The 27,459-nt window shown below is 36.7% G+C and overlaps 1 protein-coding gene and 1 pseudogene across 2 annotated transcripts in view; both read right to left on the minus strand.

The window, feature by feature from the left end:
• Nucleotides 1-15,194: 15,194 nt before the first annotated feature.
• Nucleotides 15,195-16,142, minus strand: LOC116568199 (annotated as a pseudogene).
• A 442-nt stretch (nucleotides 16,143-16,584) lies between these two features.
• The window catches only part of EFCAB7 (EF-hand calcium binding domain 7), a 49,013-nt gene continuing 38,138 nt past the window's right edge, over nucleotides 16,585-27,459 (minus strand). Inside the window, exons 11-14 of one of the 2 annotated variants that reach the window (XM_032361464.1) lie at nucleotides 25,052-25,200; nucleotides 20,182-20,391; nucleotides 18,102-18,209; nucleotides 16,585-16,883 (exon numbers count right to left, since the gene is read on the minus strand). In XM_032361464.1, the coding sequence (XP_032217355.1) occupies nucleotides 16,809-16,883; nucleotides 18,102-18,209; nucleotides 20,182-20,391; nucleotides 25,052-25,200 (542 nt within the window). In that variant the 3' untranslated portion in view covers nucleotides 16,585-16,808. The remainder of the gene's footprint in view (nucleotides 16,884-18,101; nucleotides 18,210-20,181; nucleotides 20,392-25,051; nucleotides 25,201-27,459) is intronic. The other variant, XM_032361465.1, reaches the window with a different exon arrangement.

A 27,459-nucleotide genomic window follows, 5' to 3' on the forward strand; every position in this document is an offset into this window, starting at 1 on the left:
CTTTTTACTGATAAGTTATCCTTTATCATTTAGATAGATGCATGCATTCATTCATTCACTGACTCTTTCAATTCACAAATATGTATTATACTTCTGCTAAGCACCAGCTCTTTGAAAGGTGTTAGGTGAACAAGTCAGGATGGTCCTTGGTCTCATAGAAATTGCAATATGTTGGAGGAGACAGATATTGAATGCCAATCATGACTGTGAGAAGTCCTACAAAAAAGTATAGGTGCTGTCGGAATGTGGACAGGAGGAAATAGCATTGGAGGGAGACAGGGAAGATGTCCGAGAGAGTGATGTATAAACTGACTGTAAGGGTTAAGTAGTAGTTGGCCAGGTGAGAAGGGAGAAAAACCACTTCATTCCAGGGGAAAGAAGATTTTAAAGTAAGAAGTTAATGTATCATCATTGAAGGTTTAAAAGGCAGCCAGTATAACAAGAGCATAGAAACGGAGTAGAGTGGAAGGCTTAATCGTATCGGGCTTCTAGATGGTGTCAAGCATTGCAGTCTTTAGCATGACTCCAATGAGCAACCAAAGGGGTTTTTTTGTTTTAATTGTGGTAGAATATATACAACATAAAAATTACCACTATAGGGATGCCTGGGTGGCTCAGTTGGTTGGATGACTGCCTTCGGCTCAGGTCATGATCCCGGAATCCCGGGATCAAGTCCCGCATCGGGCTCCCAGCTCCATGGAGAGTCTGCTTCTCCCTCTGACCTTCTCCTCGCTCATGCTCTCTCTCCCTGTCTCTCTCTCAAGTAAATAAATAAAAAAATATTTTAAAAAAAATTACCACTATAACCATTTCTAAGTATAAGTTCAGTAGCACTAAGTACATATACATTGTTGTGCAACTATAACCACAATCTATCTCTGGAACTTTATTCATCATCCAAATTAAAACTCTATACCCGTAAGACAATAACACCCATTTCTCTTTCACCTTGCTCTTGGAAACCACTATTCTACTTTCTGTCTCTGTGAGTTTGACTATTCTATTCCCATATAAGTGGAATCATATAATATTTGTCCTTTTGGTCTGGCTTATTTCACTTAGCATAGTGTCTTTAAGGTTCATCTCTGTTGTAGCATTTCAAAAGGGTTTTAAACAGAGGAATATTGCAGTCATAACATTTTAAAGCAATAATTCTGGCTGCCTTTTGTGAATGAATGAAAGGAAAAAATGAAGTGAAACCGGATGGGGGGAAATGGTAGACTGTACTAGGTCAAAGTCAATGGAGATGGACAGAAGTGAATAGACTCAAGTTATTTTCAGAAAATGGAGTCAACAGTACTTGCTAATAGATTATATGTATAGGGTGAGTGAAAAGGAGCAGTGTCTCCTGGCAGTTTGAGTCTGGGTCTGTTATAAGAAATGTGGAGTTGGAGGGTGGTACAGTATGATCATGACTTGTTTGGTACGCATAAAGTTGGAGGTTTCTGCCATGCATCCAAAAGGAGGCACAGAAGTAAGTGTTAGATACAGAGTTCTAGAGTTTAGAAAAGACATGTGGCAGAGTGATATGAATTTATAAACCATTAGCACATAGATAGCATTTGAAAACTTGAGAATGAATGAGATCACTAGGGAGAGAATACAGAGTACAAAAGAAAAAAAAAAAGAAATGAAAGAAGTCCGTCACTGAGGTCTGAGAAACTCGAACATTTAAAGGCCAGTAACTGCCATGTGCAAAAGTTAGGCTTTTCTGCCTCTGAAAGAGAATTTCTTTAGGAACATCAATCCAGCAGGAAGATTTAGATTCTTCTATAAGCCATCCAGTTTTCCATAAACCTGAGCTCAAATCACCTAGGTTACATTCAAAGGCTAGGAAGATCTACTTCTTCAGTAAGTTATTAATATGCCATTTGGGAGTCTTCCTACAAGTCCAGAATTTTGTCAGGTTTCACCAAGATTAAGGGGGAAAAATAGCAGTTGGCAATTCTGTGAAAAGAGCTAATGATTTCTCATATAATGATTTATATATACAAATACGTATAAATGAGAGGTAGGTTAAGTCCTGGCTAGATAAATATACAATGCTTGGTCAATCCCATTTCCAAATCTTACAGTGTTCATTGAAGACAGCTTTACCTTCACCATTTATAAATCATTTGCATTCCAACAACAATGATTTAAAGAAATGTGTTTATCATAGGATATCAATCTCTGATAAATGCAACAAATAACAAATGGCTTGCATATGCAGTTTATAATGAGAAAAGACATGGAATTTAAAATGGAAACATTGGATGGTGACATGGTGATCTAGTGCCATTAGGCATTAGCAGTTATTAGTTACATGGCTCATACAGAAATTGATAATTAAAATACATTGAAAAGTGGGGCACCTGGGTGGCTCAGTCCGTTAAGCATCTGCCTTGGGCTCAGGTCATGACGATCCCACGGTCCTGGGATCGAGCCCTCCTTCACGTTCCCTGCTCCACAGGAGACTGCTTCTCCCTCTGCTCTGCCTGCTGCTCCCCCTGCTTGTGCTCTCTCTCTCAAATAAAATCTTTAAAGAAAAATTTAAAAATTAAAAAAAGTATGCTGAAAAGTAATTCATTAATATGTAGACAAATGCTTTAGAAAGCACCTACATTGTCAAAAACAAAACAAAACACAATGCTGTATTTGTGTACACTCAACTTCCTGTCTGGTGAAATCTTCCTGTACTGAGAAATCTTTATTTTTTTATTTTTTGGGGGGACACACAGAGATCACAAGTAGGCAGAGAGGCAGGCAAAGGTGGGGGGAATAGGCTCCCCACCAAGCAGAGAGCCCAATGTGGGGCTCGATCTCAGGACCTTGAGATCATGACCTGGAGATCAAGACCTGAGCAGAGGTTTTAACCCACTGAGCCACCCAGGTGCCCCAGCACTGAGGAATCTGTATTGGGATAGTCTCCAGTTTAGGCCAAGAATCGTGGCCCAAATCTCTCTCCTTTTTTTTTTTCTTTAATTTTAGGATTTTATTTATTTGTCAGAGAGAGAGAAAGAGAGCACACACGGGAGGTTATCAGGCAAAGGAAGAAGCAGGCTCCTTGCTGAGCAAGGAGCCTAATGTGGGACTTGATCCCAGGAACCCAGGTTCATGACCTGAGCTGAAGCCAGATGCTTTGAGCCATCCCCCAAATCTCTCTTCTACCCAAGAGTTCTACTAGGCCTGAAAGGTGGTCTCTCAATTAAAAGAGCTCTGACAGAATAGGTAAATTTTAGATAATCTCTTATAAGAATTTTCAATTATTTGTAGCTGGCAAATAATTAATTGATGATTCCATATGAATCCATACAAATTAATGCTGAGCAACACTGCAAATGTTATGTTAGTTCATTTGTTAAACCCAAATCACAGATTCTTCCTGGCTGCAGATTTTTTCATTATGTTAAATTTTGATTTATTTGTAACTTGCTGAAATGAAAACAATATGAAACCATTTAATGTCTTCTATTTGTATCCATAAGTCATTCGGTGCTTAAAACTTTTATTTGAATAAAAGTTCATGGATATCTGGAGTCTCTGATTCTGAATTAAGTTTGTTCCTGTGCCAAAATAATAATAGTTTCTGAACTCATGTTTCAGTGTCAAATGGTTATTAATGAAGCTATATGTGAAAAAGATTGATATATAATAAATTGGGTTTTTCCCTTAGAATTCATTTTTGGAATCTACTATAAAGGATATCAGTCTGAATTAATTTATATTAATATTTTATATGCAAATATTAATATTTCAAATGGCAAAAAGATAAGATTTTTAAAAATACAGATTATGAAGGACATTTTTTAAGAGATAATGAATGTCTTCTGTTACCCCTTTTCACCAGTGTTCTTGACTAAGGAATCAAGATGGTGTGGGAGGTTCAAAAATGGCTGCCTAAGAGCAATCCACATCCTAACCCCTGCAACCTATGAATCATATGGCAGGAAAAGGACTTTGCATATAAAATTAAGGACCTTGAGATGGGGAGATATCCCAGATTATTCAGATGAGTTCTAAATGCAAAAGTGCAAAAGAACATAAGTGTTCTTCTAAGAGGGAAGCCAAGGGAGATTTTATTACAGAAGAGAAGACAGTATGACCAATGAAGTAGCGACTGAGGTGATGCAGCCACAAACTATGAAATGCCAGCAGCCATCAAAAGGAAGAAGCAGGGGACGCCTGGGTGGCTCAGTTGGTTAAGCAGCTGCCTTCGGCTCAGGTCATGATCCCAGCGTCCTGGGATCGAGTCCTGCATCGGGCTCCTTGCTCGGCAGGGAGCCTGCTTCTCCCTCAGCCTCTGCCTGCCATTCTGTCTGCCTGTGCTCGCTCTCTCTCCCTCTCTCTCTGAAGAATAAATAAAATCTTTAAAAAAAAAAAAAAAGGAAGAAGCAGGAAATATACTCTCTTCTAGAACCTCTAAAGAGAGCACAGCCCTCATGACACCTTGTTAACCAGTGTTAACCAGTGTTAACTCAGTGATACTGATTTTGGACTTACCAGAACTGTAGAAAAATTCATGTTGTTTTAAGCATGGTAAATTTTACCATGGTAAATTAAGCCACAGGAAACTAATACAAATGCTTTAATTTTATGGAGGAGTATGAGTCAGGAAGCTCAAACTCATCTCCTGATTCCCTAAAGTGTGACATCAGAAAGTCAGTAAGAGAATAAGAAAAAGAAGGGGCGCCTGGGTGGCTCAGTGGAGAATAAGAAAAAGAAGACTATATTCTAAGTGTCTACCGGTGAATAAAAAATAGAGAAAAGTGTATCAGATACAACATAAGTAAAACAGGGAATCAAGAAATCATGGAGTTATTTCCAAATTATTTTGCTCAAATTATATGAATAAGTTAAAATGTTTTTTTTTTTCTTGAATTGGCTAGGAAAGTTTTATTCACCATGTAGAATTGGATGCAACAGACTGGGAGTGTTCTGTATACCACCTTGAGGTTTTGAATACTCCCTATCAAAACTAGCTTTAACGCGTGTTAGCAATTTTTCATAATGAGTGAATTTTTCTTTCCTTTGACATTACTGACTCTTGTAGCTCCTATTATATATTTTTCTTAATTCTGAAGATATCTTTGAAATAATTTATATTCATTGCCCTCACTCTCCTTTTGTCCATCTATCCCTCCATTCAAATAATCTATAAAATACTAAACACATAGTGCAAAGTACTTAGGGTTCAGATTAGTCATCTCAGGTAAGATCCTGTAATGAAGGAGTTAGAAATAGAATAGTGCAGGGGCACCTGGGTGGCTCAGTGGCTTAAGCCTCTGCCTTCAGCTCACCTTAGGATCTCAGGGTCCTGGAATCAAGACCCGAGTCAGGCTCTCTGCTCAGAGGGGAGCCTGCTTCCCGCTCTCTCTCTGCCTGCCTCTCTGCCTACTTGTGATCTGTCTGTCAAATAAATAAAATCTTTAAAAAAAAAAATAGAATAGAATAGTGCAGACACATATAAGAAACAAAGTATGAGACACAAAAAATATTGATTTTTAAAGCTAGTATTAGAATTAAAAAATCTGGGGTGCCTGGGTGGCTCAGTGGGTTAAGCCACAGCCTTCAGCTCAGGTCATGATCTCAGAGTCCTGGGATTGAGTCCCGCATCAGGGTCTCTGCTCAGCAGGGAGCCTGCTCCCCTCTCTCTCTCTCTGCCTGCCTCTCCATCTACTTGTGATTTCTCTCTGTCAAATAAATACATAAAATCTTTTAAAAAAAACTAATCAATAATCAAAACTTCTACCTTTTAACAAACTAGGAAAAGAACAAATAAGCCCAAGGCAAATAAAAATAATAAAATAATAAAGATAAGAGCAGAAACCAATGAAATTGAAAACAAAAATAAAGAAAAATCAATGAAACTAGAAGTTCGTTCTTGGAAAAGATCGATAAAATTGATAAACTTCTAGCAAGACTGACAAAGAAGAAAAGATACATCTTATTACTATCAGGAATGACAGAAGAAATATCACTACAGACCCAATAAACAATAAAACTCTCTACACATAAATTTGACAACTTGGATTAAATGGACCAATTCCTCAAAACCCACACACTATCAAACCCTCCTCCACCAGATGAAATAGATAAAATGAATGGCCCCATAACTGTTAAAGAAATTGAATTAATACTTCAAAACCCCCCAAATTCTCCACACCCAGATGTATATTTAAACATTTAAAAAAGAAATAACACCCAATTCCACTCAGTCTCTTTAGAAAATAAAAGGAAGAAACATTCTTGACTCATTTATGACGTCAGTATTGCCCTGATACCCAAACCAGACAAAGACATTATAAATCAAGAAAACTAGAGAGGAAAAAAAAAGAAGACGAAGAAGAAGAAAAAGAGGGACGCCTGGGTGGCTCAGTTGGTTGGACGACTGCTTTCGGCTCAGGTCATGATCCCGGAGTTCCGCTCGAGTCCCGCATCAGGCTCCCAGCTCCATGGGGAGTCTGCTTCGCTCTCTGACCTTCTCCTCGCTCATGCTCTCTCTCACTGTCTCTTTCTCAAATAAATAAATAAAATCTTTAAAAAAAAAAAAAAAAGAAAAAAGAAAAAAAAAAAGAAGAAGAAAAAGAAAAAACTAGAGAGGGGTGCCTGGGTGGTTCACTCAGTTAAGCAGCTGGCTCCTGGTTTTGGTTCAGGTCGTGATCTCAGGGTCCTGGGATTGAGCCCCTTGCTCAGTAGGGAGTCTGCTTAAGTATTTTCTTTCTCTCCCTCTGTCCTTCTCCCCACTCTCACATGTGCTCTTTCTCTCCCCCTCAGGAAAAAAAACTGGAGACCAATATTCCTCATATACATAATCACAAAAATGCCCAACAATGTGCTAGCCAGTTGAATTCACAATATATACTGTAAAAATAGCATATCACAACCAAGAGCGCTTTATCCTGGGAATTAAAGGCTGGTTCAATATTTGAAAATCAATTTTCAAATTATGTGGATTACACAACAGTGCAATCCATCATATTAATAGCCTAAAGAAGAAAAATAATATAATGACAAAAAATATTCAACATTTCTGCATACTGAAAATATTTCAGTAATTCAGGAAAAGAAGGCAACTTTCCCTACTTAATAAAGGGCATTTGGGGGTGGGGGTGGGGCAGACAGAGATCACAAATAGACAGAGAGGCAGGCAGAGAGGGGGAAGCAGTCTCCCTGCTGAACAGAAAGCCCAATGCATAGCTCGATCCCAGGACCCTGAGATCATGACCTTAGCCGAAGGCAGAGCCTTAACCCACTGAGCCACCCAGGGGCACTAAAGGGCATCTACAAAAACATCTTCAATGAACTTCATATTAATGGTGAAGTACTGAATGCTTTCCTTCCTAAGATTGGGAGCAAGGTAAGGAGATCCACCTTCATCATTCTGACTCCACATCATTACAGAAGTCTTAGCCAGTACAATAAGGCAAGAAAAAAGAAAAGATATACACATTGGAAAGAAAGAAATGAAACTGTCACTATTTGCAGATGACGTGTTTTTCTATGTACAAAATCCTAAAGGATCTACAAAGAAAAAACTCCTAGCACTAATAAATGAGTTTAGCAAGTCTCAGGATACAAGAGTAACATGCAAAAATCAATTATGTTTTTTGTATAGTAGCAATTTATAACTAGAAATTGAAATTTAAAAAATAATACCATTTGAAATAGCTCATAAAAATAAAATATTTAGATACAAATCTTATAAAGGATGTACAAGATTTGCAAGCTGAAAACTGTAAGATGATTTTTAAAGAAATAAAGGAAAACCTAAATAAGTGGAGAAATATACCATGTTCATGGATTGGGAGCAACACAAGAAACATGTCAATTCCCCAAAATGATCAGTACATTTAACACAATAGCAACCAAATCCCAGCAAGAGATTTTTATAGACAACTAGTTCTAAAATTCATTTGGAAAGGGAAAGAAACTAGAACAGCTAAGATAATTTTGAAAAAGAACAATAAAATTGAAGGAATCAACATTACCTGATTACAGATTTATTATATACAAACTATACAATGAAGACAGCATAGTATTGGTGAAGAGAAAGACACATAGATGAATAAGATAAAATAGAGTCCAGAATATAGCCACACAAATATATACAAGTCTATACAATCAGTTGATTTACAGCAAATACACAAGAGCAATTTAAAGGAGAAAGAATAATCTTTTCAGGAACTGGTGCTGGGACCACTGACATCCATATGAAAAAAAAATTAACCTCAACCCAAACCTCAAAACTCATACAAAGATTAACTCAGAATAGATCACAGATATGACTGTAGGAAGTGAAATTATAAAACTTATAAAAGAAAATAGAAATTTTTGGGTGACATGGAATTATGTAACAATTTCTTAGACTTAACACCAAACACATGACCCAATAAAGAAAAAATTGATAAATCAGACCATCAAAATTAAAAACTTTACTCTCCATATGATAGTTAAGACAATGAAAAGATAAGCAACAGACTCAGAGAAAATATTTACAATTCACATCTCCAACAAAAGGCATATCCAGAATTTATTAAAAAAAAAAAAAAAGTTTCAGGGCGCCTGGGTGGCTCAGTTGGTTGAGCAACTGCCTTCGACTCATGTCATGATCCTGGACTTCCAGGATCCAGTCCCACATCGGGCTCCCAGCTCCTTTGGGAGTCTGCTTCTCCCTCTGACCTCCTCCTTTCTCATGCTCTCTCTCACTCATTCTCCCTCAAATAAATAAATAAAATCTTAAAAAAAAAAAAGTTTCAAATCTCAAAAGTAAGAAAACAACTCAATTTCAATGGGTAAAATAGGGCACCTGGTGGCTCAGTTGGTTAAGTAGCTTCAAACTACCCTTCTTTCATTCCTTCAATCTTCTGGGAGTCTTATTCCCATCAAAAAAATTGCACAAGCCTTCCCCTCCTTTTTTGTTCCCAGGACTTCACCTGTATTTTATGCTTAATGATCACTGCTAATTAATTTAAGACTTAATATTATTCCTTAATAGGCTAATATGTAACACATTTTCTTAATCATGGTATCTTGACCAGTTCTTTCTCTTACAAGTCTTATAATCTGTCTTAACTAGGCTGTGCCCGTATTAGGAAGAAGTAGATAATATTTAAGTTTCTTAGATTCCTTAATTTGACTTTATTTTTCTTATTGACAGAATGATGCTTGTGGAGGCAATTCAGCCAAAGACTCAGAGAACCTCATCTGTAATAAATGTCCAGGCCTTAGCTTTTATAAGGAGAGCTATAAAGAAAGTGAGGCTCTACTTCAGTGGTTCTCAAAGTGTGGTTCCTGGAACCCCATAGCCTAAACCTGTTAAGGGGTTCCAAAAAGGCAAAATTATTTTTTTAAGAATTTATTTATTTAGGGCACCTGGATGGCTCAGTGGTTAAGTGTCTGCCTTTGGCACAGGTCATGATCCCAGAATCCTGGGACTGAGGCCCATGTTGGGCTCCCTGCTGGGTGGAAAGCCTTCTTCTCCCTCTCCCACTCCCCCTGGTGGTGTTCCGTGTGTGTGTGTGTGTGTGTGTGTGTGTGTGTGTGTGTGTGTAATAAATAAATAAATAAATCTTTTTAAAAAATTTATTTTTTGAAAGAGAACGCACAAGCACGGGTGGGGAGGGGGCCCACGGGAGGGTATAGACAGGAGGTTGAAGAAGAAGCAGACTACCCACTGAGCAGGGAGCCCAAAGTGGAGCTCGATCCCAGGACTCTGGGATCATGACCTGAACTGAAGGCAGATGCTTAACTGACTGAGCCACCCAGATGCCCCAGCAAACTATTTTTTTTAATGCAAGATTTTTTTTTTTTTTCCTTTTTACTGATAGTGCAAAAGCAATGGTGGGTAAGTCACCTTAGCCTGAATCAAGATAGAGGCAACATACTGCATTGTAAAGATTGTATTCTTCATTGGCACACACTACTTAACTTAAAAACAAATGCCGGTTTCACTTTAATTCTCAACCCTTGGCCACATATTATATTATATATTGGCAACATATTACATTAATATGCTGTGTGATGAAGAGAAAGAACATACAAAGCACTTCTACACATTCCTAACTACAGCTGGTGTTTCAAGGGCTTCCCTTGAAACACCAGCTGTTTCAGGTCTTTATTTGAATTGAAATTTGAATGAACGACCTTATCATTTATACCATTTTTACTTGAATAAAACAAGACAAAAAAAAAAGGCTCACAGGGAAAAAAAGTATTAGATTTAAAATAGAAGCTCAAGAAGTAGAATAATTTCTTCTGGATTGGATAAAGGATTAAAGGCTCATGAAGGATGAGGCATTTAAAAATATATGTTAAACGTACAAAGTGTTAGTACTTGTCACAATCTATCTTCTCTGACAAAGCAGGGCTCTATACATTTTTGGCACTCAACAAATATGTGGCTGACCTATTGTGTATGATATTAATAGTCAGAGACACAATACAGGAAATTCTAGGAAAAGTGAAAGACATGAGAAAATGCCTGATACTTCTTTCTATCCTTTTCGAAATCCCACTTATCCCTTCAAATTCATTTAAAGTTCTAGCTCATTCCTATTCTTCCAGCCCACACTAGTTTTTCCAACTTCCCTAAACTTGTTCTATCAAACTTAGTCTAATGCCTTAGTGTAGTACTTCTCTAGATTTTAAAACTCATGCTTCATTTCCTTTAATAGTTATTAAAATGTGCTTTATATTATTTAAATTTTAAAATACATTGTACTGTATGACTAAAAACAAAGCACTATTTAGCTTCAAACTACCCTTCTTTCATTCCTTCAATCTTCTGGGAGTCTTATTCCCATCAAAAAAATTGCACAAGCCTTCCCCTCCTTTTTTGTTCCCATGACTTCACCTGTATTATATGCTTAATGATCACTGGTTATTAATTTAAGACTTAATATTATTCCTTAATAGGCTAATATGTAATACATTTTCTCAGCTTTTCCTTTTCTGAGGTCAGAGATCATGTCTACTACTTCTCTGTTATAACTAATGCAATATGTAATAGAAACTTGCTAATTGGATATCCCTGAATACCATTTACCAGCCCAGTCATGTAAATTTTTATTCCCTTGTAAGAAAACAATTTAAAAGATAAATCCAATTTTTGGCAACAGATATTTAGAAAAAAGCACAGAGAAATATACTTTTTAGCAATGCTGCATACTCATATCTGAAATTCTTAGAAAGCTTACAGCTTTCTATAACCAGCAGTACTGTATTTACCTTAGCCTCATTCACATGACTGAACTTAAGCTGGCAATAAATTTAAGTTGGTTGATCTTGTATTAAATTGTAAAGGAAAGAATAAAATTAAGAATATGTTTAAAATGTTGGATATTTATCAATTGTGTCTAAAACAGGGGCTCAGTGGGTTAAAGCCTCTGCCTTCGGCTCAGGTCATAACTCCAGGGTCCTGGGATCAAGCCCTGCAATCAGGCTCTCTGCTTGGCAGGGAGCCTGTTTCCTCCTCTCTCTCTGCCTGCCTCTTTGCCTACTTGTGATCTCTGTCAAATAAATGAATAAAATCTTTAAAAAAAATTGTGTCTAAAAGAAATTAAAAAATATATATTTTTTAATTTTCGGAGAATGGAACCATACCTCTAACCCCTTTATAATATGCAGGTCTTCTTTTTTAATATTAATATATCTCTTTTTTTTTCTTTTGACTTATTTATTTTTAGAGGGCGAGTACACACGAACGCAGGGTTGGGGGTGAGAAGGGGCAAAGGGAGAGAGAAAAGAGAGGATCTTAAGTAGATGCTCCACAAGGCGCAGAGCCCCATGCAGGGCTTGATCTTACCACCCAAGTTCATGACCTGAGCCAAAAATCAAGAGTCAAATGAGTAACTGGCTGAGCCGCCCAGGTGCCCCTTAATATATACCTTTAGAACTGTTAATATTTTTTAAAAATAAGAGAACTTATTTCTTATTATTCATGTTATATAAAACAAGTACATATATATATATATATATATATATATATATATGTTTTTTTTTTTTTTAAGTAGTCTCCATGCCCGAGGTGGGGCTTCAACTCACTACTCTGAGGTCAAGAGTCACATGCTCTAAGGACTGAGCCAGCCAGGTGCCCCAAGAATCCATCTTTAAAGTACAAATTAACTTTGGTCAAATATCACAAATATAAGCCACTGTGAATAAGTGGCATAAGAACTGAGAATCCTATTCTTCATCTTCCTTAGACAAAACTAGCCATAGTTAACAAGTACAGATACTTTTAAGCAGCCAAAATCCTTTACCTCTTCGACTTTAAGCAACCATTCCCAGTCCTGCCCCTCAAACTGTCTCTCACATTAATTTCATCTGCTTTCCCTAATTTATTTCCACGATTTGCAATCTTTCTCCTTGAATCATTATGGTTTTTTGGTTTGTTTTTGTTTTTGTTTTACTCAAGCTAAGCTGAGTAGCAAACATAGGCTTTACACTTCTAAGTAAAGCTAGCAGGGCCATCTTAATATGTCCTTATACTTGTAACTTCACAAAGAAGCGAGTCAGTATCTTTTTAAGAGCAGAAGACTTAGTATCTACCTCACAAGTTAGAAATAATTTTTATATATTCTCTAATAGGGTGGGTGCATATGTCTCTTATAGATAGATCCTTAATATACAATATATTTCACCAAAGCAGTCTTAGAAGTCATAAAGGACTTAACCCAGTGCTGAGAAATATTATCAATCGGTCTCTCTCTTTCATTTTCTCTCTCTCCCTCTAATGAATATTATGAATAATAAGTAATATGCTCACCCTCTGGTGGCCAAAATCAGAAATATATTTTCATTTTCCTGGATTATATCCAAAATATGATTAGTGTGGTGTATTAAATTTCTGTATCATATTCAACCTACACCAAAAATAGATCTAAAAGAAGGCTTCTGGCTTTAAAAAAAAAAAAAAGGCAACAGATCTACTAGAATATCTAATGAAAAATCAACAAAACTATTAAATGTAGTTGTCTTAATCTGTTAGTTAATGACATAAAAACAAAATCTGGGTAAATAGAATTTAATAGTAATGAGCCATTTTTTCTTACATGTATATATTTTTTTTAAGATTTATTTATTTGATACAGAGAGAGAGATTACAAGTAGGTAGAGAGGCAGGCAGAGAGAGAGGGGGAAGCAGGCTCCCTGCTGAGCAGAGAACCCGATGCAGGGCCTGATCCCAGGACCCCGAGATCATGACCTGAGCTGAAGGCAGAGGCCCAACCCACTGAGCCACCCAGGCGCCGCTTATGTGTCTATTTTTAATATGTCCTAATAATTAGGAAAAGTTCATACTGCAGGTAAGTTTAGTTTAATTTTCCACCCACTTTATTCTACTGTCCAGGAAATATTTACTGCATATCTATTGTGATTCTATGCTATATACTGGAATTATAACTGTCCTTGCTTTCAGCCTTTTACCTTTACAGGTAAAACTAATCAGTTATTCCCATACAGTATGATGAGTGCTACAACAAAGAATAAACATGAACTTTTGGGGCCACCAAAGTAGTTGTTGTAGGGCCTTGATCAGGGAAGGATCCTTAGAAAAAAATGACATATTCACTGAGACCTGAAGGAGGAAGAGGGAATAGAGAGATAGTTACTATTCTTTTTTTTTTTTTTTTTAAGATTTTGTTTATTTATTTGACAAAGAGATAGAAAACACAAGTAAGCAGAGTGGCAGGCAGAGGGAGAGAAGCAGGCTCTCTGCTGAGCAGGGAGCCCGATGCAGGGCTTGATCCCAGGGCCCTGGAATCATGACCTGAGCCGAAGGCAGCTGCTTAACCAACTGAGCTACCCAGGCACTCAGATAATTACTACTCTATAGGCAGAAAGAAACATTGCATCCAAATGGCCTGAAGTGAGAGACAATGTGGAAACTGGAAGAAGCTATAGAAGTGTGGGTGAAAAGAAATGTCAGAGGTAAGAAGAGAATCTGAAGAATATTAGAGAGAAGACTTTAAAATATACACTATAGGGTGTCTGGGTTCCTCAGTAGGTTAAGCATCTGACTCTTGATTTCGGGACAGGGTATGATCTCAGGCTGCTGTCAGTGACACAGATGGAACCAAGATGGGACCCATAGCCACATTTTATCAAAGGTATTGAGAGGTAGCAGAATCTGCCACCTCAAAACGTGCTCCTTTAACATGTGGATTGTTTTCAGCTGAAGGCAATTAAGACCTACCGACTTGGGAAAATCTTATTACTTCTCACTTAACTGCCTAAAAGAATTTTGATAGATGGCCTGTACCAGACAGCTATTACTAGAGATAGTTTTTTTAATATCAGAAAGACTTATCTCCATAGCATGGCAAACATCTGTTTAGCTAACATTCACTCTTCTCATCTTCCTGTGAATTGTCTTCTTCCACTTTGAAACCCCAGACTCCTATCCTCTCTCCTCTGCTCAGGATGATATATAAGCCTCAATTGGCTGACTGCCTGCGAGTCTCATGTCTTTCTTGGGCTCCCATATGTACATAATGAAATTTCTTTTTCTCCTGTTAATGTCTTATGTCTATTTGACTCTTAGACCAGCCAATGACTCTAGAAAGTGAGGCTAGATACTTGGTTCCTAGACCTGTTTTGAAAGCAGAGGCAGAACTATAGTTGTATTAGTTGCATTAATTTAGCTCCACATTCTATTTTGTTCCCTACTTATGTTTTATGCATCTCTTAACTTCATACATGATCAATCACTACTACTCCCTATTTACCCACTGACTGTAGAAACCTAATGGGTAACATTTGTCTTGAAATTATCTGATGTACTAGATCATACCAGGTCCCAAACGGCCCCTCATTGTCTGGAAGAATGCATACCTCCAGCTTTTTTCAAGGCCTCTCTCTTCCTGGTTCAAGAAACTCTTCACCCTCCTCTCATGTATTCACCTCCTTTCCCAAACATATACAAACTGTCCTTAGGCTCAAAAGGGCAAGGCAGCTTTGGGAACGATCTCCTGACTTCTTTTTGGGCTGCTCTTCTGACAATAAAGCTCCCTTTGCTTAAAAAACCAGGCTCTCGGGGCGCCTGGGTGGCTCAGTGGGTTAAGCCTCTGCCTTTGGCTCAGGTCATGATCTCAGAGTCATGGGATCGAGCCCCGCATCAGGCTCCCTGCTCAGCAGGGAGCCTGCTTCCCCCCTCTCTCTCTCAGCCTGCCTCTCTGCCTATTTGTGATCTCTGTCAAATATATAAATCTTTAAAAAACAAAAAAAAAAACCCCAAAAAACCGGGCTCTCAAACATACTGTGTATCAGGTGCTCGGACAAGCTTGAGTTCAGTAACAAAAGAAAGGGAAAAATTTTCCCCAGCAATAACTTGAATGCTTTTAGCTAACCATTTCTTTGAGTAGTTCAGGGATACAACATCATTTTGCATGAGGAAAGCTGAAATTCCATACAGGTACCACAAGATACTATGCATGCTCTAATCCAGTAAAATGTCTATTGCCGCAAGAATGAACTTTAACACATTTATCATAGTGTGCTTTCCCATCTCCTGGATGGCTAAGGCCCCAGGTTCTGTGAGTTAATGCTATTACATTACATTCTGATGTGTCTCATCTTATAGATCATTTTTGGCAAGAAAGGACAGATGATAGCAGAGCAGACTGTATAGTTGAAGAAACTGCATATACACTTTCTTTAGAGCACCAGCATTATATTTGCATGGCCTCTGACATCTAAGAGAGTTATAAGATTATGGTTCAGGTTAAAGATCTTCTCATCAGGGAAAACATCCTTGAATTTGTGATTTGCTGCAGTTTTTTTCTCATTTGTTCAAATGTCAAATCACTCACCAACCACTACCATCAGTTGTCATGTCTACTGTGCTATGGTACACTAAGACAAGAATCCCCTCAGAAGTAAATTCAACACCCCATCCAGACCTGTTGCTCCAATCATACCGCCTGCCAAATGGCTGCCAGTATGGACAATGGTGGAATAGCTTCCAGGGCTTGCATACCTACAGGGCCAGAAGGGGCTGGAGGAAGAAGCATCAGTTCAAAGCTGAAAAGGTGCATCAGGAGTAAAGGCTGCTGGTGGAAAGGCAGGTTTTGAAGGGGCTATACATTAGCAGCAGCAAAGAGAAGGGGCCCAGGAGGCTCCCTGGTCTTCCCACAGCCACATGCTTGTGACCACAGTGGCATGGGTGGGAGTCTGTGACCTTTTGGGCTCCTGGGACAGAAGAGTGAGAAGACAGGGTGAGAGACCAAAGCACTAGCTGCAGTTGGCCTATTTTCATTTTCTTTGAGTTTATTTTTGGTCAGTAAGACTAAACCAAAAGTATACAGGATTTTGTAGAATTCATCAAATACTACTTTTTAAAAGCTTATCTGTAATTTTATTTATTTTTTTTAAAAGATTTTATTTATTTGACAGAGAAATCACAAATAGGCAGAGAGGCAGGCAGAGAGAAGGGGGAAGCAGGCTCCCCACCAAGCAGAGAGCCTGATGCAGGGCTCGATTCGAGGACCCCAGGATCATGACCTGAGCTGAAGGCAGAGGCTCAACCCACTGAGCCACCTGGGTGCCCCAACTGGTAATTTTATTTTGATTTACTCTTGGTAGATGAAATAGGCCCAGATTTCTCATTAAATTAATAAGAGAGTCACACATTAAAAACATTATTATTTCTATTTTATATTTATACTTTAATCATAAAGTATATAACATGGGTATAAAATATAAACACATACAAATTAAATAGGTTGTTTATGTACATCAGTTAAATTGATTAGCATTTAGTTTAACAAAAATAACAGACTAAACCTGGAAGAATTCTTAGCTTGACAGCCTCAAGTAAAAAACAATATTTAAGATACAAGGGAATACACACAATGATATATCCATTCTTGTCGTTCATTCAGAGGCATTACATGTTGACAAACCTGCATATAAAAATAGAAAACTTTTACTTTCCCTTTACATATTGTTATTTTTGGCTACTTTTTAAACAGGGTAACATTTCTAGGTCCTATGCAAAAAATAGCCCTGTGAGGATAAAATTCTATACCATTTGTCTTTAGTGGATACCTACAATCTATGATCTGATGTCTAACAGAATAATCCAGCATAAATTCTACTCAAATATAGTAGTTGATATTTGGTGTATATAAATGTGAGGTAGGAGTAGTAGAAAAGGGAGTAGTGGAAAGAGGAGTATCATTTTTTCACTAAACCTAGAGCATTTTCTTAAAATTCTCTTTGGGATTCTGTAGACTCCTCTTTATTCGGCTTTAGAATGTTTTAGGATTTCATGGACAGAATGAAGAAAGGGTAAGTAAGAACAGAAGGCTTTTTCTTTCTTCCCTTCACTAGAGCAGTTTCAGAGTGCCTGCCTTTGAACCCCTAGCTAAATTAGAAACCCACAGCTCTGCTAACACTAGAAACTACAGCTGTTCCTGGCTCTTGACTTAGATAACTTAAGTTGTCTAAAACTTAAGAGGCCTTTTCTCTCTCAGGTTACTTTGGAAAATCTTAATAATGTAGATAAAAATATTTTGGATTAGCAAAATTCCCATTTATTATAAACATTACTTTGTCTTTCTATATGATGTTGCAAAATGTTTTCACTTACACCATTTTATTTTTATCTTTACATTTTTTTTTTTTTTTTTTTTTTAAAGATTTTATTTATTTATTTGACAGAGAGAGAAATCACAAATAGGCAGAGAGACAGACAGAGAGAGAGATGAGGAGAATCAGGCTCCCTGCTGAGCAGAGAGCCCTATGCGGGACTCGATCCCAGGTCCCTGGGATCATGACCTGAGCCGAAGGTAGAGGCTTAACCCACTGAGCCACCCAGGCGCCCCTTTTTATCTTTACATTAATCTTGTGAACTACCTAACACTAGTAATATTACATTAATTTTACATTTAAAGAGACAGGAACAGAGTGGGTAAGTGAATCTCTCATAATCACTGGACCAAATAGTGAGAACTGAACTAGAACAAAAATCTCCTAATATAGGATGATAATAATATGAATATCATATTTAGAATAATTTTCTACTTTATTTCATACTTCCACTTATTCATAGTATTATTAGTAAAAATGTTTTTTCAAACAATAAAACAAAAAGCTTAAATTAGAAAACAATACATTACCATTGTAGATTTTGATGCCACTTCTACTGCAAATATGTTGAGTCCTCTGTTATTTACGCAGTTTTTACTTAGCTCATTGTTGATGTGAATAATCACTTTATTATCTGACTATAAAAAAAATTTCATAAGTTGCCAGTCCTTTCTTTAATAAATACAAACAAATAAAATGATTATTATAAACATTTTGTAAGTCTTGTGATAGAGGTATTCACAAGGTCTACAGAAATATAGAAAATACCATAAAAACACAGAAACATTAGCTTAGACTGGGTTAGCAAGGAAGACCTTAAGGAAGAAGCAATACTTGAGATAATAGATCATAGATATTAGATAGCCTCTGAAGCTGGTGAATGAAAGATACGTAGGCACCAAAGTATTCCCCTGCTAAGAAAACTACAAGCACTCCCGAGTGACTACAAGGGGACAGTATAACATTATACTACCTAGATTCATTTCTCAGCTCTACTACTCAGCATGTGACCTTCTGCAAGTTATTTAACGTCCCCATGCTTCAATTTCTTTGTGTGTAAAATGTGGTTAGTTGGGTTGTTGGGTTGTTGTGAGAAGTAAATGTGTTAATAAATGTAAAGTACCTAACAAATGGGAAACTCTAAAATATTATTATTATTATTACATCATTTTGATGCAGGGAAGTTTAGTCTTCCTTGAGGGAAAGGAAGGAGATGGAGGGTTGAGAAATGATAGCTAACAACAGAACAGAGAAACTGTGGTTAAGATAGTGACTCCCATCCATGCTTTTAGTTTTAATAAAACATAGAACGGAAGGGAAGGCATGCTGGATCTTAGGAATCACCCTCCAAAGCTTTATGATCCACTTGAAGACTGGAATCTCCTAGCTGGGGACCCTAACTGTTTTTATGAAGTCCAAGTCCTCCACCTCATTTTCAAGATAATATATATAATCTGTACCCATACCACCTATGTTATTTATCTTTGTACTACTCCTCCAAATAAAGTTCTCTGTTTCTACACAGAAGATATTCCCACTATTTCCTCTACTCTCCACATTAACCCTCTTACATATTACTCCATACACTGTTTCTGTGCTTCTAATGGCTGTCTCTGCATATCTAATCTTAATTTGTCTCCAATCCCATACCACTGTCCCCTTCCCCTCATCACAAGTCTTTCCTTATCTTCTATAGTCCAAATTAACATCAAGCACAAGAGACGCAAATATAGTAAAACTACTGCACAAGTAAGCAGTACCAGATAATTTAACATTTAATTATTCTCTGATCTATTTTGAGAGTATTAATTCTGTCTCTCCAACTAGGCCAAAGCTCCTTGAAAGCAGAGATCATATTACAACTGATAGTGGTCTCTTTTGTGACTAGAAGAGTTAGTTACATAGTATATATTCACATTGACTCAATACTCAGCCAAACTTTAAGCACTTTAAGAAATTCATGGTAAGCATAAAAATAATGTTAAGTATCACCAGGAACTAAAAGAAATAGCCAATAGTCCTAAAAATCCAGCCATCTTGAGTAAGATTTTATGAAAATTTACGTTTCCAGAAAGCTGAGTATCCCTAAGCATTTATATTCTCTTGGCCTGCAATATCAGTAGTAGCAGGATGGTAGCCAGAGTTAGCAATAATTGGCTTGATAAAAATAGGTCCTGGCCAGTGGAATATATTAGATAAAATGATGACAGTCTATAGAATTTCTAATATTTCAAAGTGTGGAAGAAGTAGGTCTAAATTTTTTCTTTACTTTGTCTTATTTCTTTAAAACCTAATGTCTGTTATTTGAAATAGTTATGTATGTGTGAAGATTTTTAATAACAAACTAAATAAAATACTTTGTACCCATATTATGCTCTATCTTCAGAGATCTCCAGATATTTAATTTTCATAATACAATTATCTCAAACTTTAAAAAATGTGTAAAAATTATCATGCTGTTTGAATTAGAAGCCTAAAAAGAAGAATTGCCCATTATAAATATTATTAATATAATGTGATATTAATTACTGTGCAAGAATAGAGTAAGAAAGAAGATGGAACATATTAGTAAACAATGCAGTTACGAGGAGAACACCTCATAAATAATACCTTGTTTTCAATAACTGATGTTATCCAGGTGTCACGCTTATAAGTATGTACAATTATATTTTCATAGCCATCCATTACCCTGGCATCGCCTTTATTAAGGACAGATTTACAAATGGCCTTCTCAAGTTGCCCACTGCATGCCTCCATATGGACAGCTTTAATTCTTGGCTTGCATTTGTCTGCATAGATATCGATGATAAATGGGCATGCCTGATAGGAAAGAAAAAGCGAAACTTGTTTTAGCTTTCTGATAAAATTAAAAATAATCTGTTATTAATATGTTTATCATGTGGTTTAAGAAGATATACTGTACCTTCCAGCTTGACCTTCTCATATACCTTTAAAAGATTTTAGTAGTATGAATTCAATAATAAAAAAGCATAAATTATTTTTTGTTAACATATAAACTGACAATGTTCACAAAAAAAGGAAAGAAAACTATAATCTCAAGCAAATCAGTAATCTTCCTATCAGCCACAGCACCATCCCTCCATTTGGTTTAAAATTAAATATATAGCATATTAGTTATTTAATTTCCTATTCTAACTTTAAGACTACAGAAAGAAATCCTCAAAGGACTGTAAAAAAAATTAATCTATTTAAAATTGAAACTTAAATCATGGATATAGAGCACCAAAAGGAATGTAGAAAACAAATTCACAGTTCAAAGTTAGTGTAAAAGCACATTTAAAATCTGAGATCTAAATGACATTCTGTATTTGGAAATGGATCTTTCTAATGTCTATCTTTTAGTCTTTACCAGAGCTAACATGATGATGCACACAGGAGCCTTTGTCTCTCTATCCAACCAAGTCTTCCTGCCTTGCTATATTCTTGCTACTCTGATCATCCAGATCCTAGAACAAATAAAGCTCTTTCCCGTGTCAGAGACTTTGTGTATAGTATTATATCTGCTTTGAAGGTTCTTTCACATCTTTTTACATAGGTACCACATTCTCCTCCTTCAGGTTAAGGCTTAAGGGTCACGTCTACAGAGAGAGTTGCTTGGATCTCCCAGTCTCCTTCCTGCCTATACTATTCTTCTCTAGTTTGGTCTATGGCTTGTTTCTTTCAAAGTGTTTTTTAAATAATTTTATTTATTTTCCAATTAATTAATCATTCTCCATTGTGGAACGTAAATTCCATAAAGGCAGGAATTCTGACTATTCTATTCACCATTTATCCTCAGTGCCTCTTTGTTACAGACTCACCACATGGTAGGCATCCAATAAATATTTGTTGAATAAATAGTGAATTTATACATATTGATGGTCACCTTTTTATTTGGAGGACAAAATATAAAAGCCTGAAATTAGTAAAACATGATCAGAAATTTTTATTTTTAAAGAAGTTTTTAATGATTCTAACCTTCGGCAGTAATAAAGTTATTTTTATAAGAGAGACAGTAGAGTGAAACATCACTGGACGAGAAAACAGAAGACCTAGGTTTGTAATTGGATTTTGCCATTTGCTAGCTATGTAGTCACTTAACTTTTATGAAGTTTAGTTTCTTTAAAGGAAAAGTGGGAATAATTAATATATATTCTGCCAAGGGTTGTTGGAAATATCTAATAGGCAATATGTGTGAAAATTTCTTACAATGTAGAATTCTAAAAAAAGAAAAGATTTGTGATAGTTACAAGAATATATAAATATATAAATCCTTTGTCTTTATATTTATTTTATTTTATTTTAATTCCAGTATAGTTAAAATAAAGTGTTATGTTTCCGGTATACAATACCGTGATTCAACAATTCCACACATCACCCAGCGCTCATCTCAAGTGCCCTCCTTAATCCTCATTACCTATTTTCACACATCCCTCCCACCTACCTACTCCTACATCAATCCTTTAAATCAAATGTTACCACATATATACAACCCTATCACTAACAGAAACTATCCAACATATTTATACCAATTTGTTGATTATGAGTTATTTTCTCCTTCTTATATTACTATTTGCTGGTGTAAACAACTCTAATTGAATTGTAAACAATTCTCAGTCCAACAACTCTATAAGCCTTATTTTTCTCAGACATAAGATAGTAAAATATATAAACTAATAGCTAGTACGCTTTTAGAATAACTAACTTTTAAAAAATGCTGTAGAAAAAAGGAGGATTTCCCCCCTCTGATCAAGTAACCCTTAAAAATGAAGAAGGAGGGAGTGCCTGGGTGGTTCAGAAGGTTAAGGGTCTGCCTTCGGATCAGATCCTGATCCCAGGGTCCTGGGATCAAGCCCTGCATCGGGTTTCCAGCTCTGCTTCTCCCTCTCCCACTTATCTTGCTATGTCTCTCTCTGTCAAATAAACAAATAAAATCTTTTAAAATTTTTTTTAAAAAATGAAGAAGGGGGAAGAAAAAAACAAAAATAAAATAAAATTGAACAAGGGGTGCCTGTCTGGCCCAGTCAGTAGAGCATGCAACTCTTGATCTCAGGGTCATGAGTTCAAGTCCCACACTGGGTATAGAGCTTACTTTAAAAAAAAAAAAAAAACAACAAATACATTATATGATATCTAAAATAATGACCATAAAGGAAGAGACTCAAAGTAAAAGAAATTCCATAAAAGCTAATATAGTATATTATAGATACTATACAAGTAGTTTAAAAGTACTATAGAAACACTTTAGAAATATTAAAGTCTGTACATAAAACAATAACAAAATAGAACAAACCCATGGAGAAGTTTAAGGATTCCATCACAGATAGGCAAAACCTGGACTGCTAAATTCTGAAGCACTGTGTATGATTGTGTTCTAAAAAAAAATGAGGGTAAGATCTGGAAAAACCAGAATGTCCACCTAGATACTAGATAAAATCCTCCATGAAACAACTCATTCCAATAGGGATAAACTGGCTATAATATTAATCATTGGGGAAAAACTTTCCTAAGATAATGAAGGATGTGGTTAGTCCATGCTTTATCTATAGGTAAATTGACCTGGAAAAATTGTGGTATATGAACTAAGACTAGGCTCCAGAAGACTCTCTAAGCATTTCCAAATTGATTTTATACAGTTGAATCTTTTTCTATGATTTATGAATATGTACTATTAATAACAGTACAGTTATTTTCAGGATGGGTCAAAATATTTCACTGTTGAAAAGCCACAACCAGGGCACCTGGTTGGTTTGGTAGAACTCTTGATCTTGGGGTTATGTTTGAGCAGCATGTTGGGTGTAGAGATTACTTAAAGCCTTTATTGGGATGCCTGGGTGGCTCAGTCCATTAAGCGGCTGCCTTCAGCTCAGGTCATGATCCTGGGATCCTGAGATGAAGTCCCTCATTGGGCTTTCTGCTCTCCCTCTCCCTTAGCCCCTACCCCTGCTCTTCTCTCTCTCAAATAAATATATAAAACATTTTTTAAAAACTTAACTTATTTTAATTTAAAAGTTTTTTTAAAAGATTTTATTTATTTATTTGAGAGAAAGAGCGCTGCACAAGTGGGGCAACGGGCAGAGGGAGAGGAAGAAACAGACTCTCCACTAAGCAGGGAGCTGGATGCGGGACTTGATCCCAGCACCCTAACATCATGACCTGAGCTGAAGTCAGACGCTTAACGGACTGAGCCACCTAGCTGCCCCCAAAATAAAACCTTTAAAAAACAAAACAGGGGTGCCTGGTTGGCTCAGTCATTGAGCCAGTCGGTTAAGTCAGTTAAGTCCAATTCTTGGTTTCAGCTCAGGTGGTGATCTCATGGGTGTGAGATGGATCCCTGTGTCGGGCTCTGGGCTCATCAAGGAGTCTGCTGAAGATCTCTCTCCCTCTCCTGCTCCTTTCTGTACACGTTTTCTCTTTCTCTCTCAAATAAATAAATAAATCTTAAAAAGACTTCTTTTAATCTCAGAAATCCTTCTTGCCTATGGCTTCAAAGGTTAATGACATCAGTAAATGCTATAGAGTATCTTATATTGCTTTTCACTAATTTCTCTTATTAACTGAGGACATGTGTAGTAGATACAGTATTATTTATAGATTAGATACTGATTTTGCACCACAGGCAGAATGTGGGATTCACTGAACATTAGGTAAGTACGATGTAAAAAGTTATTATAACTACTCACCTCTTATTTTTAAAAATGGCAAAAAAGTTATAGAGAACTTTTCAGTAAAGAGGTTTATGAGGGATTTTGAATGATGTCAAGGCTAGGACTTAAACCAAAGTCTCCACACACACAAAATTTAAAGCTTGTTGATGTTAGTGTTACCCTCCTGAGCTGATTTATTTAGAGAAAGGACAGATACTATTTTTAAGAATATGAATGACAAATGTACTGTTATTTGATGCATGGCCCGAAACTCATAATTTTTTTATTTTACACCTGACTCAAAAATATAGAAGTTAAGAAATCCTCATTTTTATTATTTCTCTGGTTTACTGCAAATCTTAATAATGATAGCAAATACATACACAATGCTATATATAAGCCAAGTACCATCCCAAGTGTTTTACACATATTAACCCAAGAATCAGAATTCCAATTCTCACATAGACACATTCTCCTTATTTGCAGGCTTTATTCTGTTAGGACAAAGAATTCCCTATAGACATGAGACTTCAGCAACTAAAACAGCCATTGTCAATTAAGAAATATGATTTTTTAATTACCAATTTTTTTCTGCATATCATAGCTCAAACTCTTTTGTTCCTGAATTATTTCAATGCTGGAAAAACTAAATTTCAAGTAAGAATAGGAACTTTCATAAACTAGCAGGAACACACTGCTACACTCACAATTCATTCATATATTGAAATTCAAGGATATGAGTACCCAATTCAAAAGTCATGTGTCAGGAAAATGTTGATGGTGTAAAATATTATGGACCTTAAACCCACTGCAAAACTTTCAGACTGCTTTACCTCTGTCAATTCCAGAGCTTTATTGTAGCCCATTGAATGCAGAGTTACCCAAAGGTCACGAGGATCTCCTTCTCGATCATTGGCTTCCATTAGATTCAGATCCATAAAGCCCTGTCTTGTTAGTTCATTCTTCTTTGTATCAAAATTGTCTGTTAAAACAACGAAAAGTTTCTCTGTTACATAATTTTTTAAAGATTGATTTAGTTATTTTCAGAGAAAGAGCAAGTGAGCAGGGGAAGGGACAAAGGGAGAGCAAGAGAGAGAAGCAGACACCCTGAGAAGCACAGACCCCAGTGAAGGGCTCTAGCCCACAACCCTGAGATCATGCCCTGAGCCAAAATCCAGATTCGGATGCTCAACTGACTGAGCCACCCAAGTGCCCTTCTTACATAATTTTAAAAGTCATACAGCTAATAAAAGGCCTATGTGTATTATTACTCATAATTATTTATTTTAAAGTATGCCTTCCTATGATTCCATGAACAATATAAAAATGGAATGAAAATAAGTCAATTGGAGAAAGACAACTATCATATGATCTCCCTGATATGAGGAAATAGAGATGCAACGTGGGGGGCTTGAAGGGTAGGAAAAGAATAAATGAAACAAGATGGGATCAGGAGGGAGACAAACCATAAGAGTCTCTTAATGTCACAAAACAAACTGAGGGGGGCCGGGGGGAAGGGGGAAGGGAGAGGGTGGTGAGGTTATGGACGTTGGGGAGGGTATGTACTATGGTGAGTGCTGTGAAGTGTGTAAACCTGGCGATTCACAGACCTGTACCCCTGGGGCTAATAATAAATTATATGTTTATAAAAAAATTTCAAAAAGTTAAAAAAAAAAAAAGGAATGAAAATGGCTCAAAACATACTAGTGATAGCAAACAGGATCCAATAGCACATTAAAAAGATTATCCACCATGACCAGGTGGGATTCATCCCTGGGTTACAAGGATGGTTCAACATTCGCAAATCAATCAATGTGATAGAACAAATCAATAAGAGAAGAGAGACGATTCACATGGTCCTCTCAATTGATGCAGAAAAAGCATCTGACAAAATTCAGCATCCGTTCCTGATTAAAACGCTTCAAAGTTTAGGGATAGAGGAAACATTCCTGAACTTCATAACATCTATCCATGAAAGACCCACAGCAAATATCATCCTCAATTGGAGAAAGCTCTCAGCCTTCCCGTTGAGATCAGGAACACGACAAGGATGCCCACTCTCACCACTCTTGTTCAACATAGTATTAGAAGTCCTAGCAACAGCAATCAGACAACAAAGAGAAATAAAAGGTATCCAAACTGGCAATGAAGAAGTCAAACCCTCTCTCTTCGCAGATGACATGATTCTTTATATGGAAAACCCAAAGACTCCACCCCCAAACTACTAGAACTCATACAGCAATTCAGTAATGTGGCAGGATACAAAGTCAATGTACAAAAATCAGTGGCTTTCTTATACACTAACAATAAAAATACAGAAAGGGAAATTAGAGAATCGATTCCATTTACTATAGCACCAAGAACCATAAGATACCTGGGAATAAACCTAACCAAAGAGGTAAAGGATCTGTACTCAAGGAACTACAAAAGACTCATGAAAGAAATTGAAGACACAAAAAGATGGAAGACCATTCCATGCTCTTGGATCGGAAGAATAAACATTGTTAAAATGTCTCTACTGCCTAGGGCAATCTATACTTTTAATGCTATTCCGATCAAAATTCCACTGGTATTTTTCAAAGAACTGGAGCAAATAATCCAAAAATTTGTATGGAATCAGAAGAGACCCCAAATCGCTAAGGAAAGGTTGAAAAGCAAAAATAAAACTGGGGGCATCACGTTACCTGATTTCAAGCTTTACTACAAAGCTGTGATCACTAAGACAGCATGGTACTGGCATAAAAACAGACACATAGACCAGAAGAACAGAGTAGAGAGCCCAGATATGGACCCTCAACTCTATGGTCAAATAATCTTCGACAAAGCAGGAAAACATATACAGTGGAAAAAAGACAGTCTCAATAAATGGTGCTGGGAAAATTGGACAGCTATATGTAGAAGAATGAAACTCGACCATTCTCTTACACCGTACACAAAGATAAACTTGAAATGGATAAAAGACCTCAATGTGAGACAGGAATCCATCAGAATCCTAGAGGAGAACTTAGGCAGTAACCTCTTTGATATCAGCCACAGCAACCTCTTTCAAGATATGTCTCCAAAGGCAAAGGAAACAAAAGCAAAAATGAACTTTTGGGACTTCATCAAGATCAAAAGCTTCTGCACAGCAAAGGAAATAGTCACAAAACAAAGAGGCAACCCAAAGAATCAGAGAAGATATTTGCAAATGACAGTACAGACAAAAGGTTGATATCCAGGATCTATAAAGAACTTTTCAAAC

Source organism: Mustela erminea, chromosome 10 (assembly GCF_009829155.1).
Source record: "Mustela erminea isolate mMusErm1 chromosome 10, mMusErm1.Pri, whole genome shotgun sequence".
Lineage (NCBI taxonomy): Eukaryota > Metazoa > Chordata > Mammalia > Carnivora > Mustelidae > Mustela > Mustela erminea.